Genomic DNA, 16,673 nt, shown 5'->3' on the forward strand with positions numbered 1-16,673 from the left:
ATACAGCGTGGAATCAAACCAGGGACTATAGTGACACCTCTGAGATGCAGTGCTTTAGACCACTGCGCCACTCGGGAGCTTGTCTTAAACAAATTGACACACCTCACATACATGATTATGGGCCTATTTTTTTTTTTTTAAGACACCTGTTCCACTTCAGATAGAGTTGAAATGCATTCAATTGGGAGTTTGCATCCCAATATTAAACTTTATTTACATCAGAGAAGACTGAAATATAACAACTGTTTGACATAGAAACACAGGATTTCCGTCAGTTTTATAAAAAAAAACGTTAATTATGTAATTATAAAAAATATTAATAACGGCACTTTTGGTCATTGACTGCAGGAGAGGACTACGTGCCTTATGATGCCAGCGGGCACAGTTTCTCAAATCTCAGAACTGATCACTCCTTCCACAGCTTGCGGTCTTCCAAGAAAACAGGAAGTTGTGTGTGTTGCCTCTCCTTATGTAGCATAGCCTTATTACCAGTGTCACAAGTTCTGGCCTTGTGCTTGGAAGGCTGCAGCACAGGTCCACTGGGGATGAAAAGCTAGTTCAGATGCTCAACAAAAGGATGTGTGTTTCAATGAAGAGCATACTATTCCCACAAATCAAGGCCTTCCTGTGAACAATGTTCTGATTCTTTGTGTGTTTGTGGAGTGCTGTACTACCCTAATAAGCATATGGGAATATTCTCCACCGATCTGATACGCTGGTTGGGTGATGCAGTACATGCGCCATGCTACCTCCCACAATACAAACCACCCCCAGCACTCTAGGCTAGCTTTGGGTTGGAGGGGGAAGGACCCACATCTGTGAACAACAAATGGACAAGGCCTGGCAATGCTCTGACCTCTGCTTATTTAGTCAGGGGGGTAAAAAAAAAGTTAAATGTAAAAGACATTACTCAAAATACGCAACTACGAAAGAAAAGGAAACACAGTTCTATGCTCTCAGCAGATGTTTGATGATTTACTGAAAACACTTATGGACATAACCACCACACATCTTATTGAGGAATTCATCACATAACTGAATTTGTTGAACAAAGTTAACACCAGATGCAGACATTAAGCAAAATAACTATATAAATTATACCACACACACATTATAGTGACATCAGTGGGAGTAAAGAGACATTCTTGTTGGCGTTCAAGAAACAGAACATTGATGGATTTCTCCACCGATCTAGATTTGTACGCTGTTTATGAAGAGTTAAAAGATTCCCAATAAACTGTAGTAGAAATAGCTTTAGCTTAACACTGTTGGTTAACTGAGGCTTACACAGCCACACACACACTCAGACTGTGTTTCAGCACCTCCAAAGAGGACTCTTGGCTGTGTGACTCAAAGCAATGACTCATTCATTGCACGGTGCCATGAGGTGTGTTCACCACACTGTCATACGCTGACTACTAAAGTATTTCCTACAAGTAAAAGAGACCAGGTGTCACTGCAGGAGTGTTATGTGAAGAACAAGGACATTGTGTGTTTCATTTCATTTGTGCCATTAAAATCTCTTACTGGAGTCTAATTTTGTTCTTTTGAATATATATATATATATATATATATAAAAAATATTTAAAAAAATCTATATTCAATAAATGTTCATAAATGTAAGAGAAATTAGAGTTATGTTATCTCACATTATGTCATGGGTTACATGCTGAGTTTAAGTTTCAATCCAGGAGCTGCCTTGTTGTGGAAGCCTCCAATCCAAACAAGTCCCTGAGAGTCGGTGAACTCCCCGTCACCCTCCAACCTATAAAAAAATAGAGCCATCATTCACTAGCCATCGGCCTAAACTATTATTCACTAGCATATCAAAATATGATAGGAAAAAGTTAACACGCTAAAGTAATGGGTTCACCTGTTCTTGCTGAAGCTGCCGCAGTATTTGGTCCCGTCAGAGAAGCTGTATGTCCCTGTGCCATGATACATGTTGTCTTTGAAGTCCCCTTCATACAGGGCCCCAGAGGGATGCTCCAGAGTCCCTCTGCCATTCATCTGGAATAGAGGGAGCACTGGTCACTCACAGCAGACATCACAAAAACTATGACCCGCTAATCCAAATACCAATCCCTATCAATTATGTCCTAACATAGGCCTACACCCGACCATGCACTCGCACACACATACCTTGTCATCATGCCACTCTCCAGTGTAGGTGACACCACTGGCTGAGGTGTGTTTGCCCATACCACGCCTCACCACGACTCCCTCTGTGGACCCGCAGCACTCTCCTTCTGGTGATAACCACAGTAATGCAGCTCGTTATAACAGTTAGAATCATTCATTTAATGTTACTGTGTCAATATGAGCACTTACCATATCTGTCACCATTTGGGAAAATGTAGGATACTTGCAAATTCCTTTCCTCTGAAAATAAATATGTGAGTGGAGTTTAAGACTGCGACATAGGCTAATAGTTAGCCTTAAGCACAAACATACAATATTTACACACCAAAAAAAGCAGATATCTTGAGATGTCCAAGTCTGGTCTCTGCCTACCTTCGCTTTCTGTGACCTTTCCTTTTTTCTTCTCTGCAGGAAAAACACTTTAATAATGACATTATGTTGGAGCTATGCTATTTCTGTATTATGCTGGCTATACAGTACGGTAACTGGCTAACGTTACTCACCTGACATTTTAGTAATGCTTCGTCAAATTGAATTTACTCAATATAGTTAGGGCTTTTAGCTAACTTTAGCTGGCTGTCAAGCTAGTCAATACATTTCGGATTTGTTGCTAGTTCAAACATGACTATGGCTATATCTTATTCAATTTTTTCGTGCTGGTATAGCTGATGTTGTCGCGATGCATTTCCTAAACTTTATATTACCATGGTAACTGTACACAGCCGTTTCCGGAAAATAAACTTTGACCTCTGATTGATTAACCAATGAGAAAGACGGTGAAGTTGTAAATTGTCTTGGTCTCTGGATAAATAACCTGCTATCCGTTTCTCTTATGCATTATTTTTCTCGATAGTAAATTGTTTTTTGAATAGCAAAATAATTTACTAATTGTCCTCTTGCCCATACAGAAAGAAACAATGTGCCTCCCGACCTACTGATATCTATTTTATGGCTAATGGCTAGCAATCCTGGGTCCTAGCTGGCTGTGACAATGTACTGTTGAGTGGTCATTCTGGTCAATTATCTAGTTTGCCGACAACCCAAGAAGTGTTATGAACTAAACACGATGTAAACGTATGCCTCGTCAGCCATAAAGTAACATTTTAGCTAGCCGGTTCCTACTACTTTAAAGGCACCGACACCGTGCCTTGCAAGAATGATGTCCACCTACTCTACTGTATGTGTCATCTGAACTGAAAACTGAAATCCAGATTAGGAAGTGAAATCAGCAACTGCAAAATAACCTAGTGCTACAGTAATGCAAGTGGTATGTCTGACGCATAATCCACATAACATAGTTGGCTGGCAATGCGTTGTGCTATTGAATAGTCAGTCAGGTTTTATACTGCACTCCTCCTAAGGTAATTAGTTAGATATTAGCGCTTATCCTTTGAACTGTGGAATAAACCTGAATAATAAACACATTTATCTTTCTCTCACCACAGGCCCACCTCAGGCAGAGGAATGGGGGGGGGCAGCGGTGGTGCAGGCCCGGATTAGCAGAGTCGGAAGGGGCACTGGCAGAACCAGAAGCAGGTGAAGGAGCTGTTGAGAGAGCTGCAGACCTAGGACTATGACAACGAGCCTTATGAGTGAGTGTTCTCATAACATAGGAAGAGAGCCTGTATACTGGAGTGCCTTCAGAATACTGGGGTCTCTGTATAATATTGGAAGAATTTGAAAATGTGTTGGTATTCAGGGATTGTTGTTTTCTTCTCTGCAGAGGTTTGTGTAGTTGCACTGTGATGTATCAGGTGTCACTCACCTTTTTGACTGGAACAGACTAATCACATAATCTTAACCCACCTGTTCTTTCTCAGTGAAGAAGCAGAGGAGTATGACTAGCTGGATTACCAGGAGGAAGTGCAGTTCTGGAACCTAATGAGCCTGTGGAGAGCCCTGTCTATGATCCTGACTCAGAGGATGAACGGTAGCCCACACCCAAGCCAGTCATAGGACTGTTTGCCATAGGAAAGTTCTGCAGGTATCAGCAGGAGTCTCTGGCCCTCACCGCCATCTACGGCAACCGCTTCACCGAGCGTATTGCCAACAGCATGTGAACCATCACTCTGGACCCAGACCTCCTGCACTATCACCGGCGGCCCCCGTTCACTTTCGGGACATCTGCCGGCTGCAGATTTGGAACCAAGTGCAAGTATAAGCACCAGATGCCCACCAAGGGGAACGCCTTGGGCCCCCAAGACCCAGTGCGAGCCAGCCTGAATTCAGCTTTACAGAGTATGAGCTGGAGCACCTTATATAGACAGGTGTGTGACTTTCTAACTCATGTCCAATCAATTGGATTTACCACATGTGGACTCCAATCAAGTTGTAGAAACATCTCAAGGATGATCAATGGAAACAGGATGCACCTGAGCTCAATTTTGAGTAGCAAAGGGTCTGAATACTTATGTAAATAAGGTATTTCTGTTATTTTATGTTTTTATAAATTAGCAAAAAATGTAAAAAATCTGTTTTCGCTTTGTCATTATGGGGTATTGTATGTAGATTATTATGTAGAATTATTATCCATTTTAGAATAAGGCTGTAACGTAACAAAATGTGGAAAGAGTCAAGGGGTCTGAATACTTTCCGAAGGCACTATATGTCAACCGGAGGAAAAAGATGGTGAAAAGGCATGAAGAGAAGACAGAGGGCCATCAGCAAGAGAACACCAAACTGTGTCGAGAGTTCAGGAGAAAACAGGTAGAGTAGAGAGTGTACTTCATTCTGGGCTGTTACTACCAGGGTTTTTTCTGGATCAAAAAGGGTCTTAGGGCCTCCCGAGTGGCGCAGCGGTCTAAGGCACTGCAGAGGTGTCACTACAGATCTGGGTTCGAACCCGGGCTGTGTCGCAGCAGGCCGTGACTGGGAGACATGAGGCAACGCACAATTGGCCCAGCGTCATCCGAGTTAGTGGAGGGTTTGGCCCGGCCCGGGATGTCCTTGTCTCATCGCACTCTAGCGACTCCTGTGGTGGGCCGGGCGCATGCACGCTGATATGGTCGCCAGTTGGACGTTTCCTCCAACACATTGGTGCGGCTGGCTTCCGAGTTAAGCAAGCAGTGTGTCAAGAAGCAGTGCATTTTGGCAGGGTCATGTTTTGGAGGACGCATGGCTCTCGACCTTCACCTCTCCCGAGTCCGTATGGGAGTTGCAGCGATGGGACAAGATGAACTACCAATTGGGGAGAAAAAGGGGTAAAAAGTTTAGGTGGTGGGGGCGTAGTAGGGCCAATTTTCTGTAATTAATATAATTTCTCCATGTAGCTGAGAGACATTTTTGTCGTTTTAAGCGTAGCAGGGCTAATTTCCTGCAATTCGACACATTTTCCCATGCAGCTGAGAGACTTAGTCGACCCGAAAAAACACTAAGGCTGACTACAGTACAACACTAAGGCTGACTACAGGACAAGAGAGAAATATAAGCAGCCTGTCATGCTATTTAGCGCCATCTATTGGTGTTATGGGGGAATTGCGATTTATCAGTCCTGTCCAATACTAGTCATGCCTGTAAACCTTACAGCTAAAATCATAAGTGGTCATGTCCCTAGTGATGATTTTGGAATGTCTGTTTGCTCCATCTAATCCCCTGTTACTGTTCCTCTCTCTGCCAGTCATCCAGGCATTTCACCTCCATGGTGCAGCAGAGACTCAAGCTGGCTGACTGGAATGAGAAGGACCTGCTGATGTGAAATGATGGTATTAGATTTGTTGCATGCTGCAGTGTTCTATGTGTGATGTTAACTTGGTGTTAAGATCTGATGTCTTTGTGTTGGTCTTCTACAGGTGTGGTAAGACCCCCCGATCCGTTAGTTCACTTTGGATGCGTCTCTGAGTGGGCCTGCCGACCAGGTGGCTAGCATCATCTGCACCCAGCCCTGCCGTATCTTTGCCATCTCTGTGGCTGACAGGGTGGCACAGGAGCGGTACAGAACGCCTCGGTAACTCAGGGGCTACCAGATCCGTCTGGAGACCATCGGGGTCAGTGGAACTCAATGTTGTACACACGCTCACATGCATAACCTTACATTCTAGTTAAAGCTGTTGTTGAACTTCAATTAAGCTTGTACTCTCTCTCTCTCTCACTCTATGTCTCCCCCTTCCTTCCTTCCTTCCTTCCTTCCTTCCTTCCTTCCTTCCTTCCTTCCTTCCTTCCTTCCTTCCTTCCTTCCTTCCTTCCTTCCTTCCTTCCTTCCTTCCTTCCTTCCTTCCTTCCTTCCTTCCTTCCTTTCTTCCTCCCTCTACCAGGCTGCTGTATTGCACCACAGGAATGCTGCTGGGGGGGACGCAGACCTCACAGGGATCTCTCGTATCATAGTGGATGAGGTGCCCGAGCGCCTCCTTTATGAGTATGCAAAAGCGCCCCCTCGTAAGCCAACAGCATATAGACTTACTCACTATTGTGCCAGTTGTCTCATCCTGATTTTCTCTCTCTCTCTCCATCCCTCTCCCTCAGTGACTTCCTCCTGCTGGTGGAGAAGGATCTGATGGTCCAGAGCCCAAAACTGAAGTTCATCCTGATGAGTGCCACCCTGAAAGCTGACCGCTTCTCCCTGTACTACAACAACTGCAACACCAATCACATACCAGGTACTGATGCACACTATCTACCCCAGCACACACCATCTACATACCAGGTACTGATACACACTATCTACCCCACCACACACCATCCACATCCTTCAAGCCTCTTGGTGTATGTAGGGCAAAGTGGATAACAGTGGATATAACAGAATAGTTAGACGAGGGGGGGGGGGGGGGGGGTGACGACAAGTCCTCATCGGGCAGCAGGAGGGACAGAGGCGGGGCCAAAGACCCTGTGGACTAGCTGGGAGACAACATGTGATCCATCAGGAACCTTCAAAAGAAAGACTTCATTAAAGACTCCATCCCTGACCAGCAGCTCAGCCTGCAGGAACTCACTATTCCAATACAAATCAAATCAAAGGTGAGGCTTTTGTTGATCTCCCTGTCCCCTCAGCTAAATACTCCACACTGTGTCATCGTCTGAAATGGCACCCTATTCCCTGTAGTCCACTACTACCCTGAGAATGTTAATCAGGATGTTTTTGTTTGTTTAAAGACACCAAGACGTCTGTGCTGAAGACCAGCTCTGTCTGGATAAGATCTGGACCTGGTGGACCTGGACCTGGAGTATATGGTGGATTGGGACAATAGCTACCCTCCAGGTGAGAGAGCACTACAGACAGATGGAATGGCAGATTGATAGTCACACAGTGAACGTTTAGTTTCTTGATTTCCCTTTAGGTAACACTTTACATGAAGTTATGCTGTATCCGTGTATTAACACTGGAAATCTCCAGTATCGACCATGTCTCCTTCCCTGTCCAGGTGATGTGTTGGTGGTGCTGGGCCTGGTTGAGATTAAGACGCTCTATGAGCAGCTCTTGACCAACAGGATGTTCAACCACCGGAACAGAGCCAGGTAAGGAAATACAGGGAGCACTGTACTGGAAGAATTTGCAGGATTGCTAGAATTATGAGTTGTAGAGTTTTGCATAAATATGTGGTTGTGATGGGTTGAGTTTTTATACAGGTGTGTGTGTTCTGGTACAGCTGTAGATGGGTTATGTTTGTTGTGGATATAGTTGTGTGTGTGTAGTAAAGTGCGTGTGATTGTGTGTCAGGTGTGTGATGTACCAGCTCTACTCATCACTGTCTTTTTCTTTTCTTTAACATTTTTTGTATTTATTTATTTTAGTATTTTTTTTGTACTTCTACTCCCCAATTTCGTGATATCCAATTAGTAGTTAGTATTTTCCCATCGCTGCAACTCCCCTACGGACTCGGGAGAGGTGAACGTCGAGAGTCATGCGTCCTCCGAAACACGACACTGCCAAGCCGCACTGCTTCTTGACACACTGCTCACTTAACCCACCAATGTGTCGGTGGAATAACCGTCCAGCTGGCGACCGAAGTCAGATTGCAGGCACCCGGCCCGCCGCAAGGAGTCACTAGAGCTTGAGGGGACAAGGAAATCCCTGTCAGTCAAACCCTCCTCTAACCCGGACGACGCTGGGCCAATTGTGCGCTGCCTCATGGGTCTCCCGGTCACGGCCGGCTGTGACACAGCCTGGGATCGAACCCGGGTTTGTAGTGACGCTTAAACCCCTGCATCACTCGGGAGGTCCAATCGCCCCTATTTAACGAGGAGCAGCAGGCTGTGTACAGCTGGTCACCAAGATCATCATCACCACCAACTTCTCAGAGACCTCCTTCACTATCAATGACATGGTCTATGTGGTCGACTCGGGGTAGATAAAGGAGAAAAGGTACTGTAACCTCTGACCTCTAAACCCTTGGATGTCTCTGCAGACAGGGGCCGTGTTTCAATACTCTCAACTGGTTTCCATAACTGTCAAGTTCTGATGAGAGCACATTCGATAAGTGCAAACTATGTTAATGTGTACAACTCATATTTTTTATACTAACCTGTTATAAGGAGTGAACCAATTCATTGATAGCAGTGCATATTTGGCTGCTTATAATGCACACTGAGCTAGACGGCATGTGAGTGTTATTTCGCTGTCTTTCCCCTCAGTTACAACGCTTCTAAGAGCATGGGGAGCCTGGAGGATTCGTGAGTGACCCATGCCAATGCCCTGCAGAGGAGGGGGTGAGCAGGCCATTTGGCCTCGGGGGTCTGCTTCCACTTCTTCACCATCCACTGCTTCCAACACCAGCTGGCTGAACAGAGCTGCCAGAGATCCAGAGAGTCCCCTCGGAGCAGCTCTGCCTCAGGCAAGCAGACCATTACAGGACTCTCCCTACATCGGGAGTAAAATTTGCCTAATCCCGAAGGCTGAGATTCACTATGAAGGAATTTTATACACCATTGACACTGAAAATTCGACTGTTGCTCTCACCAAAGTCCGCTCCTTTTCTACTGAGGACTGCTCTACTGACCAATTCCAGTCTTCCAGTAAATAATTGTCAACTTACACAACTTAGTCAATCCTTTGCCAGCAGCATACCACCCTGCATCCCACTGCTGGCTGACTTCTGAAACTTAGCAGGCTTGGTCCTGGATGGGAGACCAGATGCTGCTGGAAGTGGTGTTGGAGGGCCAGTAGGAGGCACTCTTTCCTGTGGTCTAAAAAAATATCCCAATGCCCCAGGGCAATGATTGGGAACATTGCTCTGTGTAGAGTGCAGTCTTTCGGATGGGATGTTAAACGGGTATCGTGACTCTTTGTGGTCACCCATGCCAGTTATTGTAAGAGGGGTGTTAACCCCGGTGGCCTGTCTAAATTCCCAATCTGGCCCTCATACCATCATGGCCACCTAATCATCCCCTGTTGTTGCTGTACATGAGAATATGTTTTCAGTCAACTTACCTGGTTAAATAATAGTTAAATCATTTCTAATGTCACCTAACTACAGCACTGTGCCTATGGTGCTCTTAAGTGACCAATTTGTGTTATTTACTCATGTACCAGGCACTGTCTCTCTATTTAACCACTGACATTCATTTGAACCTTCCCTGGATTTTCAATGTAGATACTCATGACATGTTGTCACCAATGCAAACATATTTTCACTTTGAAATTTCCCAACACTGCCCCCTTTCTCCACCTCTCTCTCTATCCCCACTTTCCTTCTCTCTCTCAGGATTAAGACCCTGCGTGTGTTTGTGGAGCGGCTGTTGGAGTCTGTTCTCTCGGAGGATGCCCCTAGCCATGGGCAGTCTGGACGCGGCCCAGCAATGTCTGCAAGACCTGGGGGCTCTGACGGCCGACGAGAAGCTCACCCCTCTGAACTCCCACCTGGCCTGTCTGCCCATGGACGTCCGTTAGCAAACTCATGCTGTTTGGTGCCATATCCCGCTGCCTGGACCCTGCCCTCACAGACGCTGCCAGCCTGGCCTTCCCCCTTCAAAACACACTTTTTACTACTGTTTGCCTGAGTTTACTAATGGCAGTCTATCAGAGCCTTTGGGTTGAATTGGAATGAGTAGAAATGTGAACTTCCGTGAAGCGTTCCATTTTCACACAGACGGTCACAAGTTTCACTCTCTGTTTTTTTATCTTCTTCTTTTTCTCCTCTCCTTCAGTGTTTTCTTCCTGTGGCCACGTGTCTCCGTGGGATAAGAGGGAGGAGGCCAATGAGAATACCCTGAGTTACGCCCTGGCTAACAGTGACCATCTGGCCCTGCTGCAGGGATACAAGGTACTGTACTTGACACACTAGGGCTGGGCACACTGGGCAGACCTGAACCTCTCTCTACTGTTTATCCCCTAGCCATGTCACGAATATTAACACACACTAGCACTATAACGCGGCAGGGTAGCCTAGTGGTTAGAGCGTTGGACTAGTAACCGGAAGGTTGCAAGTTCAAATCCCCGAGCTGACAAGGTACAAATCTGTCGTTCTGCCCCTGAACAGGCAGTTAACCCACTGTTCCTAGGCCGTCATTGAAAATAAGAATTTGTTCTTAACTGACTTGCCTAGTAAAATATATATATTTTTTTAAATGCCAGAAATACTGAAATGATACCTGAACCAGCTATGAAAAATGCCTTGAGACCAGATGTACATGTTCTGAGTGGCAATGCAAGATGTAGAACCAACTAAAACACCGGGTAGAATACAGATTATCTGCTGTGGATATGTGACTGTCTAATGTAATGTGTTGCTGTTGCACACGGCTGGTGTGGTGCAGCCAAGAACGTGAACCAGGCTTGGTTTCAGTACTGCTGAGAGAACTTCCTGCCTGGCAGGGCCTTACAGGTCAGATACTGTTCTGTGGCATCTTTCCTGACAGGTGGCATTATTACAGTGTTGTATTGTACGGTACTTGCAAGAGTCTGAGATGTGCTTTGTGGTTTGCAGGAGATAACCAGTCTGAAGAGGCAGTTTACGGAGCTGCTGTCTGACATTGGCTTTGTCAAGGAGGGACGGAGGGCCAGAGTCATGGAGAGAATGGCTGCCAAATGGACTGAGGGTGTCCTGGAGGCTAGGGGCTGCGAGGTAGAACACACACACATATGTTTCAATCAGAATTATACAGTACCTAAGATATATCCATGATATAAATTAGTGATGGGAAGTTGGGTTCTTTTTACTGACTTGGATCTTTTCAACTCGTTCAGTCAAACAAACAAATCTTTAGACTCATTTAGTTCATTGGATTCTGTAATGCCCATAGCGCGCAGGACACTACCAGCGAACAATGAATAATAAACAAAATAATTAGGATTCTTCAAGCCTCTCGTTCACCGTAGGGGCTTATAGGAGCTGTCATTTGTGACTGAGACTTGTAAAAGTGTGCTTCAAGCAATGTACATTTTTGATTGCTAGGCATACAAATAACATCATGTATACCTTTGAAACAAGGTCTAGTTGCTGCCGCAACCGGACTAGATTGTGAACAACTCAATGGCAGAATGCCATTGCTTGACTTCTGCACAAGATCATTCGCAAACTGCAGCAGCCCCCAAGTCCCCTTTTTTTGAGCAGAGGCAGGCTGTGTATGTTTTGGTTCTGCAAAGCTGTGTTCATTGATAACATTCAATAATAAATTCATTGCAATTTCATTCTTGAACCATGCCATCAATTATCAAACATGTATTGGTCTTCTCTATTCTGCCTGGAGCATGATCTATTTTCCTGCGCGCACATGTAAAATCAAATCCAATTTTATTTGTCACATGCTTCGTAAACAACAGTGAAATGCTTACTTACGGGTCCATTTCCAATAATGCAGAGTTAAAGATAAAAAATATATATCAATAGTAAAACGAGGAATAAGTACACAGTGACTAACAATAACGAGTAAAATATGAAATGACTTCATACAGGGAGCACCAGTACCGAGTTGATGTGCAGGGGTACGAGGTAGCTATGTACATATCAGTAGGGGTAAAGTGACTAGACAACTAAATAGATAATAGACTGAGCTGTAGCAGCAGCCTGTGTGGTGTCAGTACGCATATGTGCGCATGTTATGTGTGTGTGTGTTGCGGTGTGTATGTGCATAGAATAGAGTCCGTGTAAGAGAGTTAGTTCAAAAAAAGGGTCAATGCAGGTAGTCCGGTTAGACATTTGATTAGTAGTATTGTGGCTTGGGGGTAGAAGCTGTTCAGGGTCCTGTTAGTTCCAGACTTGGTGTACTGGTACCTCTTGCCGAGATAGACAGTTGGTGGTCTCCGGAGCCGCTTAGCCGGGGGAGCGCATGTTAATCCTGCTGTAGGATTCATTGCAGCCAGCAGGTTAAATGAACAACTAAAATGAATGTGTCACTCAGAAAAAGGAATCGTGACTCTAGTCAGTAAAAAGTAGTTCAAAAAGAACGACTCGTTCCTGAGCTGCAAATGATTCATTTAAATGCTGCATTGTCACGTAAAATCTGTTCATAAATCATGCAAGTTAATAATTTCACTCTTTCTCTCCACAGGCCAACCTCAACTCTGACAACATCAGGTTGCTCTGTGCTGCCCTTTATCCCAATTTAGTTCAGGTGAGTCTTTACCCATCCAGCATGATCAACAGCTCAGTACTTGTATAATGTACACTGAAAAAAATTATAAACGCAACATGCAACAATTTCAAAGTTACAGTTCATAGGAAATTAGGCCCTAATCTATGCATTTCACATGACTGGGAATACAGATATGCATCTGTTGGTCACATATACCTTAAACAAAAAGTAGGGGCATGGATCAGAAAACCAGTCAGTATCTGGTGTGACCAACATTTGCCTCATGCAGAGCGACACATCTCCTTCGCATAGTTGATCAGGCTGTTGATTGTGGCCTGTGGAATGCTGTCCCACTCCTTTTCAATGGCTTTGCGAAGTTGCTGGATATTGGCGAGAACTGTAACAAGCTTTCGTATACGTCGATACAGAGCATCCCAAACATGCTCAATTGGTGACTTTTCTGAGTATGCAGGCCATAGAAGAACTGGGACATTTTCAGCTTCCAGGCATGGGCTATGGGGCACCCTGTTCACAACGTTGACATCAGCAAACCGCTTGCCCACACGACACCATACATGCTGTCGGCCATCTGCCCTGTACAGTTGAAACTGGAATTAATCTGTGAAGAACACACTTCCCCAGTGTGCCAGGGGCCATCGAAGTTGAGCATTTTCCCACTGAAGTTTGTTACGACGCCGAACTGTAGTCAGGTTAAGACCCTGGGTTCAGACAGTTTGTGCAGAAATTCTTCGGTTGTGCAAACCCACAGTTAAATCAGCTGTTCGGGTGGCTAGTCTCAGACGATACCACAGGTGTGGTTACATGTGATCTGCGGTTGTCGGTTGGATGTACTGCCACATTTAAAAAATTACGTTGGAGGCGGCTTATGGTAGAGATATTAACATTAAGCTTTAGCTAGCAACAGCTCAGGTGGGCATTCCTGCAGTCAGCATGACAATTGCACACTCCCTCAACTTGAGACATCTGTGGCATTGTGTTGTGTGACAAAAGTGCACATTTTAGTGTGGCCTTTTAATGCCCCCAGCACAAGGTGCACCTGTGTACTGATCATGCCGTTTAATCAGCTTCTTAATATGCCACACCTGTCAGGTGGATGGATTATCTTGGCAAAATGGAAATGTTCACTAACAGGGATGTAAACAAATTTGTGCGCAACATTAGAGAGAAATAAGCTTTTTGTGCATATGGAACATTTCTGGGATCTTTAATTTCAGCTCATGAAACATGGGACCAACACTTTACATGTTGCATTTTATATTTTTGCTCAGTATATATACCATAGCTAAGCCATTGATTCCTGTGCTAGGTGAGGTCTCCTCATGAGAAGTTCAAACAAACCAGTAAAGGCACAGTGAAGACGAGCGCGTTACATGACCTGCGTTACATGACCAAGAATGATGGCTGTGTCCACGTACACCCCTCCTCCTTCAACTACACGTTACAACTTCCGCACAGTGAGAATAAACTACAGAGACATAACCAATACTATTTTACAGTAACTAAAAAGTTAATCCAAAACAACCACACAGGCTATTTTTTTGTTTTGTTTTAGTTGTTTATTGGTGAAGTGGTGGTTTCTGGGGCCACTATGACAGCCCCTACATGGTGTACCATGAGAAGGTGAAGACGAGCCATGGTGTAACGTGGAGCTGCAGAAGGGAGAGTTCCTCATCTCCCCGGAAAGAGTACCTTGTCTACAGCCGCTACATAAAATCAATACTACTGCTCTTTGGAAAGGAGCACTATGTACAGCAGGTGTTTTACTTCCACCCAATGCCTGTGTAGGAGACATGCGACAGTGGCTCATAGCCAAGGGACGTAAATCATTCCAAGAAATGTACTACCATGTTTCCATATTCTTCAAAACTGTTTGCCAATGTCTTGAATCTCTTCAAGTTGTATTTCAGAGATAGATATAGTAGTCTATTATTCAGTCGTGCAGATGAAAATGGACATTACGATTGTCTCTTGTGTGAACGTTTCAGAAAGAAATGAAAGGGGATCAGAATTTGTTGTTACTGGAAAGGTATGGAATCAACTGGGACATTCCACAAATAGTATTTTATGTCTCTAGACATTATATGTGTATACATTTTGATCAAACATTCAATTTAGCAGTTAGATCACATACTCCGATGCTTTAACTAAACTATGTTCAAATTTCCAATAGCAGTGTGTTTTCATTCAAATAAGATATTTATTTTTTCTGAGAATGTTGGCATGTCCAACACTATGTATGTCCAAATTCTAGGAAGATTTTAATGCACTTAACCCCAAGATTTTCCTATGTTTTCACCGTCATTGTAAAGCCCTAGTTGTTTTGTTGCTTTGTATCAATGTCTGGGAGCAGAATTTCTTGTTGGCAGAACTGTTAAGGATGTGATTCCATCATTGTGGTGCCAGGATGAAAAAGAGCTTTGATTGGGCTGAGCGGGAGCTGCCCCCCAAGGAGGGGTGGGAGGACCAAGAGACCAGAGGTGGCAGAATGGAGTACACGGGCCTCCCGAGTGGCGCAGTTGTCTAAGGCAGTGTTAGCTGTGTCACTAGAGATCCTGGTTCGAGTCCAGGCTCTGTTGCAGGCGACCGGGAGACCAATGGGGCGGCGCACAATTGGCCCAGTGTTGTCTGGGTTAGGGGAGGGTTTGGCCGGCAGGGATGTTCTTGTCCCATCGTGCACTAGCGACTCCTGTGGCAGGCCGGGTGCATTGCACGCTGACACGGTCGCCAGGTGTACAATGTTTCCTCCGACACATTGGTGCGGCAGGCTACCGGGTTAAATGTGCATTGTGTCAAGAAGCAGTGCGGCTTGGCTGGGTTGTGTTTCGGAGGACGCACAGCTCAACCTTATCCTCTCCCGAGGCGGTATGGGAGTTGCAGCGATGGGACAAGACTGTAACTACCAATTGGATACAAAAAGCAGTTAAAATGTTTTTATAAGAATGGAGTACTCGGGTTTGGGTGTTGAGTTTGACCATAGCCAGGTAGGGAGGGGCAGTTCCTCTTGCTGCTCCGTAGGCAAGTACCATGGTCTTGTAGTGGAAACAGAATGTGAAATTGATAGCCTACGGCAACAAAAATACCCAGGGGGTTGTTTTGTCATGAACACATCCCATCAACAGATGGAGCTATTGAACTAAACTCTGGGGTGGCTCTCATTTACCACTGACTGATACTAAGTGCAGGTACTTGTTCGCAAGTGCAAGCATTTGCATTAAAATAATGATTGTGACCAAAACATACAATGAATCCTTTTTTCCAAGGTAATGTAAAGTCACTTGAACATAGTTCAAAAACACAGAATCTGCTTTATTCAATTGTTTGATAAAAGTTATTTTTGCTCAACATACCATATGATAAATGTGGGTATTACATATTTTACATCGTCTATTCACCCATTTAAGTGTCAGTTTTAAGAGATCTGTGTGCTGATTAATTAATGATCGATGCAGCAATATGATTTCCTCTGACAGCCCATTCAAAACCGCACAGACTAGACTTCAACCTCTGTGTATTTTGATGAAGACATATTTTGATAATGGAACTGTTGGCAGTCCTGTAGGTATGAATTTATTTGAAATAAGCTTGCTGCTATGTATCAAAAACCAATATGAAAGAAACTGATGTAGAGTCTGCTAAGTGCACACCAGATTCCTATGCGGACTGTATTTTCTAAAAGGCACTCGCTTTTCTGTCACATAATTCCAGTGCCAGAACTTCTTAAGTAGGTATCTGAAACACTGATTCAGACACATTTTTCCCTTGTTGGTACAGTGGCTTGTGAAAGTATTCACCCCCCTTGGCATTTTTCCTATTTTGCTGCCTTAAAACCTGGAATTAAAATAGATTTTTTTGTGGGTTTGTATCATTTTACACAACATGCCTACCACTTTGAAGATAGCAAATATTTTTTGTGTAACAAATAAGAAATGAGACAAGAAAACTGAACTTGAGCGTGCATAACTATTCACCCCCCACCCCAAAGTCAATATTTTGTAGAGCCAACTTTTGCAGCAATTACAGCAGCACGTCTCTTGGGGTATGTCTCTATAAACTTTGCACATCTAGCC

At 44.5% G+C, this 16,673-nt stretch overlaps 1 protein-coding gene, 1 long non-coding RNA gene and 1 pseudogene across 7 annotated transcripts; 2 read left to right on the forward strand and 1 right to left on the reverse strand.

Annotated features, from left to right (window-relative positions):
• Positions 1-161: 161 nt before the first annotated feature.
• LOC109899791 (MORN repeat-containing protein 2) lies at positions 162-2,915 on the reverse strand. Of its 6 annotated transcripts, none has more exons than XM_020495323.2 (7): positions 2,646-2,915; positions 2,515-2,547; positions 2,332-2,382; positions 2,143-2,249; positions 1,874-2,010; positions 1,650-1,765; positions 162-1,430 (listed from the first exon to the last, which is right to left on the reverse strand). In XM_020495323.2, exons 1-6 carry the CDS (start codon positions 2,650-2,652, stop codon positions 1,663-1,665), a joined length of 438 nt encoding a protein of 145 aa, XP_020350912.1. In that variant the 5' UTR covers positions 2,653-2,915; the 3' UTR covers positions 162-1,430; positions 1,650-1,662. The 6 variants fall into 6 exon arrangements, with proteins under 6 accessions (XP_020350912.1, XP_020350913.1, XP_031691450.1 ...); XM_020495324.2 differs by having other exon boundaries at positions 2,143-2,246; positions 2,646-2,855; XM_031835590.1 differs by having other exon boundaries at positions 2,468-2,547; positions 2,646-2,800.
• A 79-nt stretch (positions 2,916-2,994) lies between these two features.
• LOC116376200 (uncharacterized) lies at positions 2,995-4,077 on the forward strand. Its single transcript, XR_004211602.1, has 3 exons — positions 2,995-3,503; positions 3,588-3,734; positions 3,963-4,077. It is a non-coding gene; the product is annotated as an uncharacterized LOC116376200 (long non-coding RNA).
• Positions 4,078-4,767: 690 nt separating this feature from the next.
• LOC109899129 (putative ATP-dependent RNA helicase DHX57) lies at positions 4,768-15,220 on the forward strand (annotated as a pseudogene).
• The last annotated feature ends 1,453 nt before the right edge of the window (positions 15,221-16,673 follow it).

Source organism: Oncorhynchus kisutch, linkage group LG11 (genome assembly GCF_002021735.2).
Source record: "Oncorhynchus kisutch isolate 150728-3 linkage group LG11, Okis_V2, whole genome shotgun sequence".
Lineage (NCBI taxonomy): Eukaryota > Metazoa > Chordata > Actinopteri > Salmoniformes > Salmonidae > Oncorhynchus > Oncorhynchus kisutch.

Excerpts from the sequence above, each read along its gene's own strand:
- LOC109899791 (XM_020495323.2), bottom strand. Across the intron at positions 2,250-2,331 it reads CCCAAATGGTGACAGATATG|AAGGAGAGTGCTGCGGGTCC; the intron begins GTAAGTGCTCAT and ends GGTTATCACCAG. Across the intron at positions 1,766-1,873 it reads GGCAGCTTCAGCAAGAACAG|GTTGGAGGGTGACGGGGAGT; the intron begins GTGAACCCATTA and ends ATTTTTTTATAG.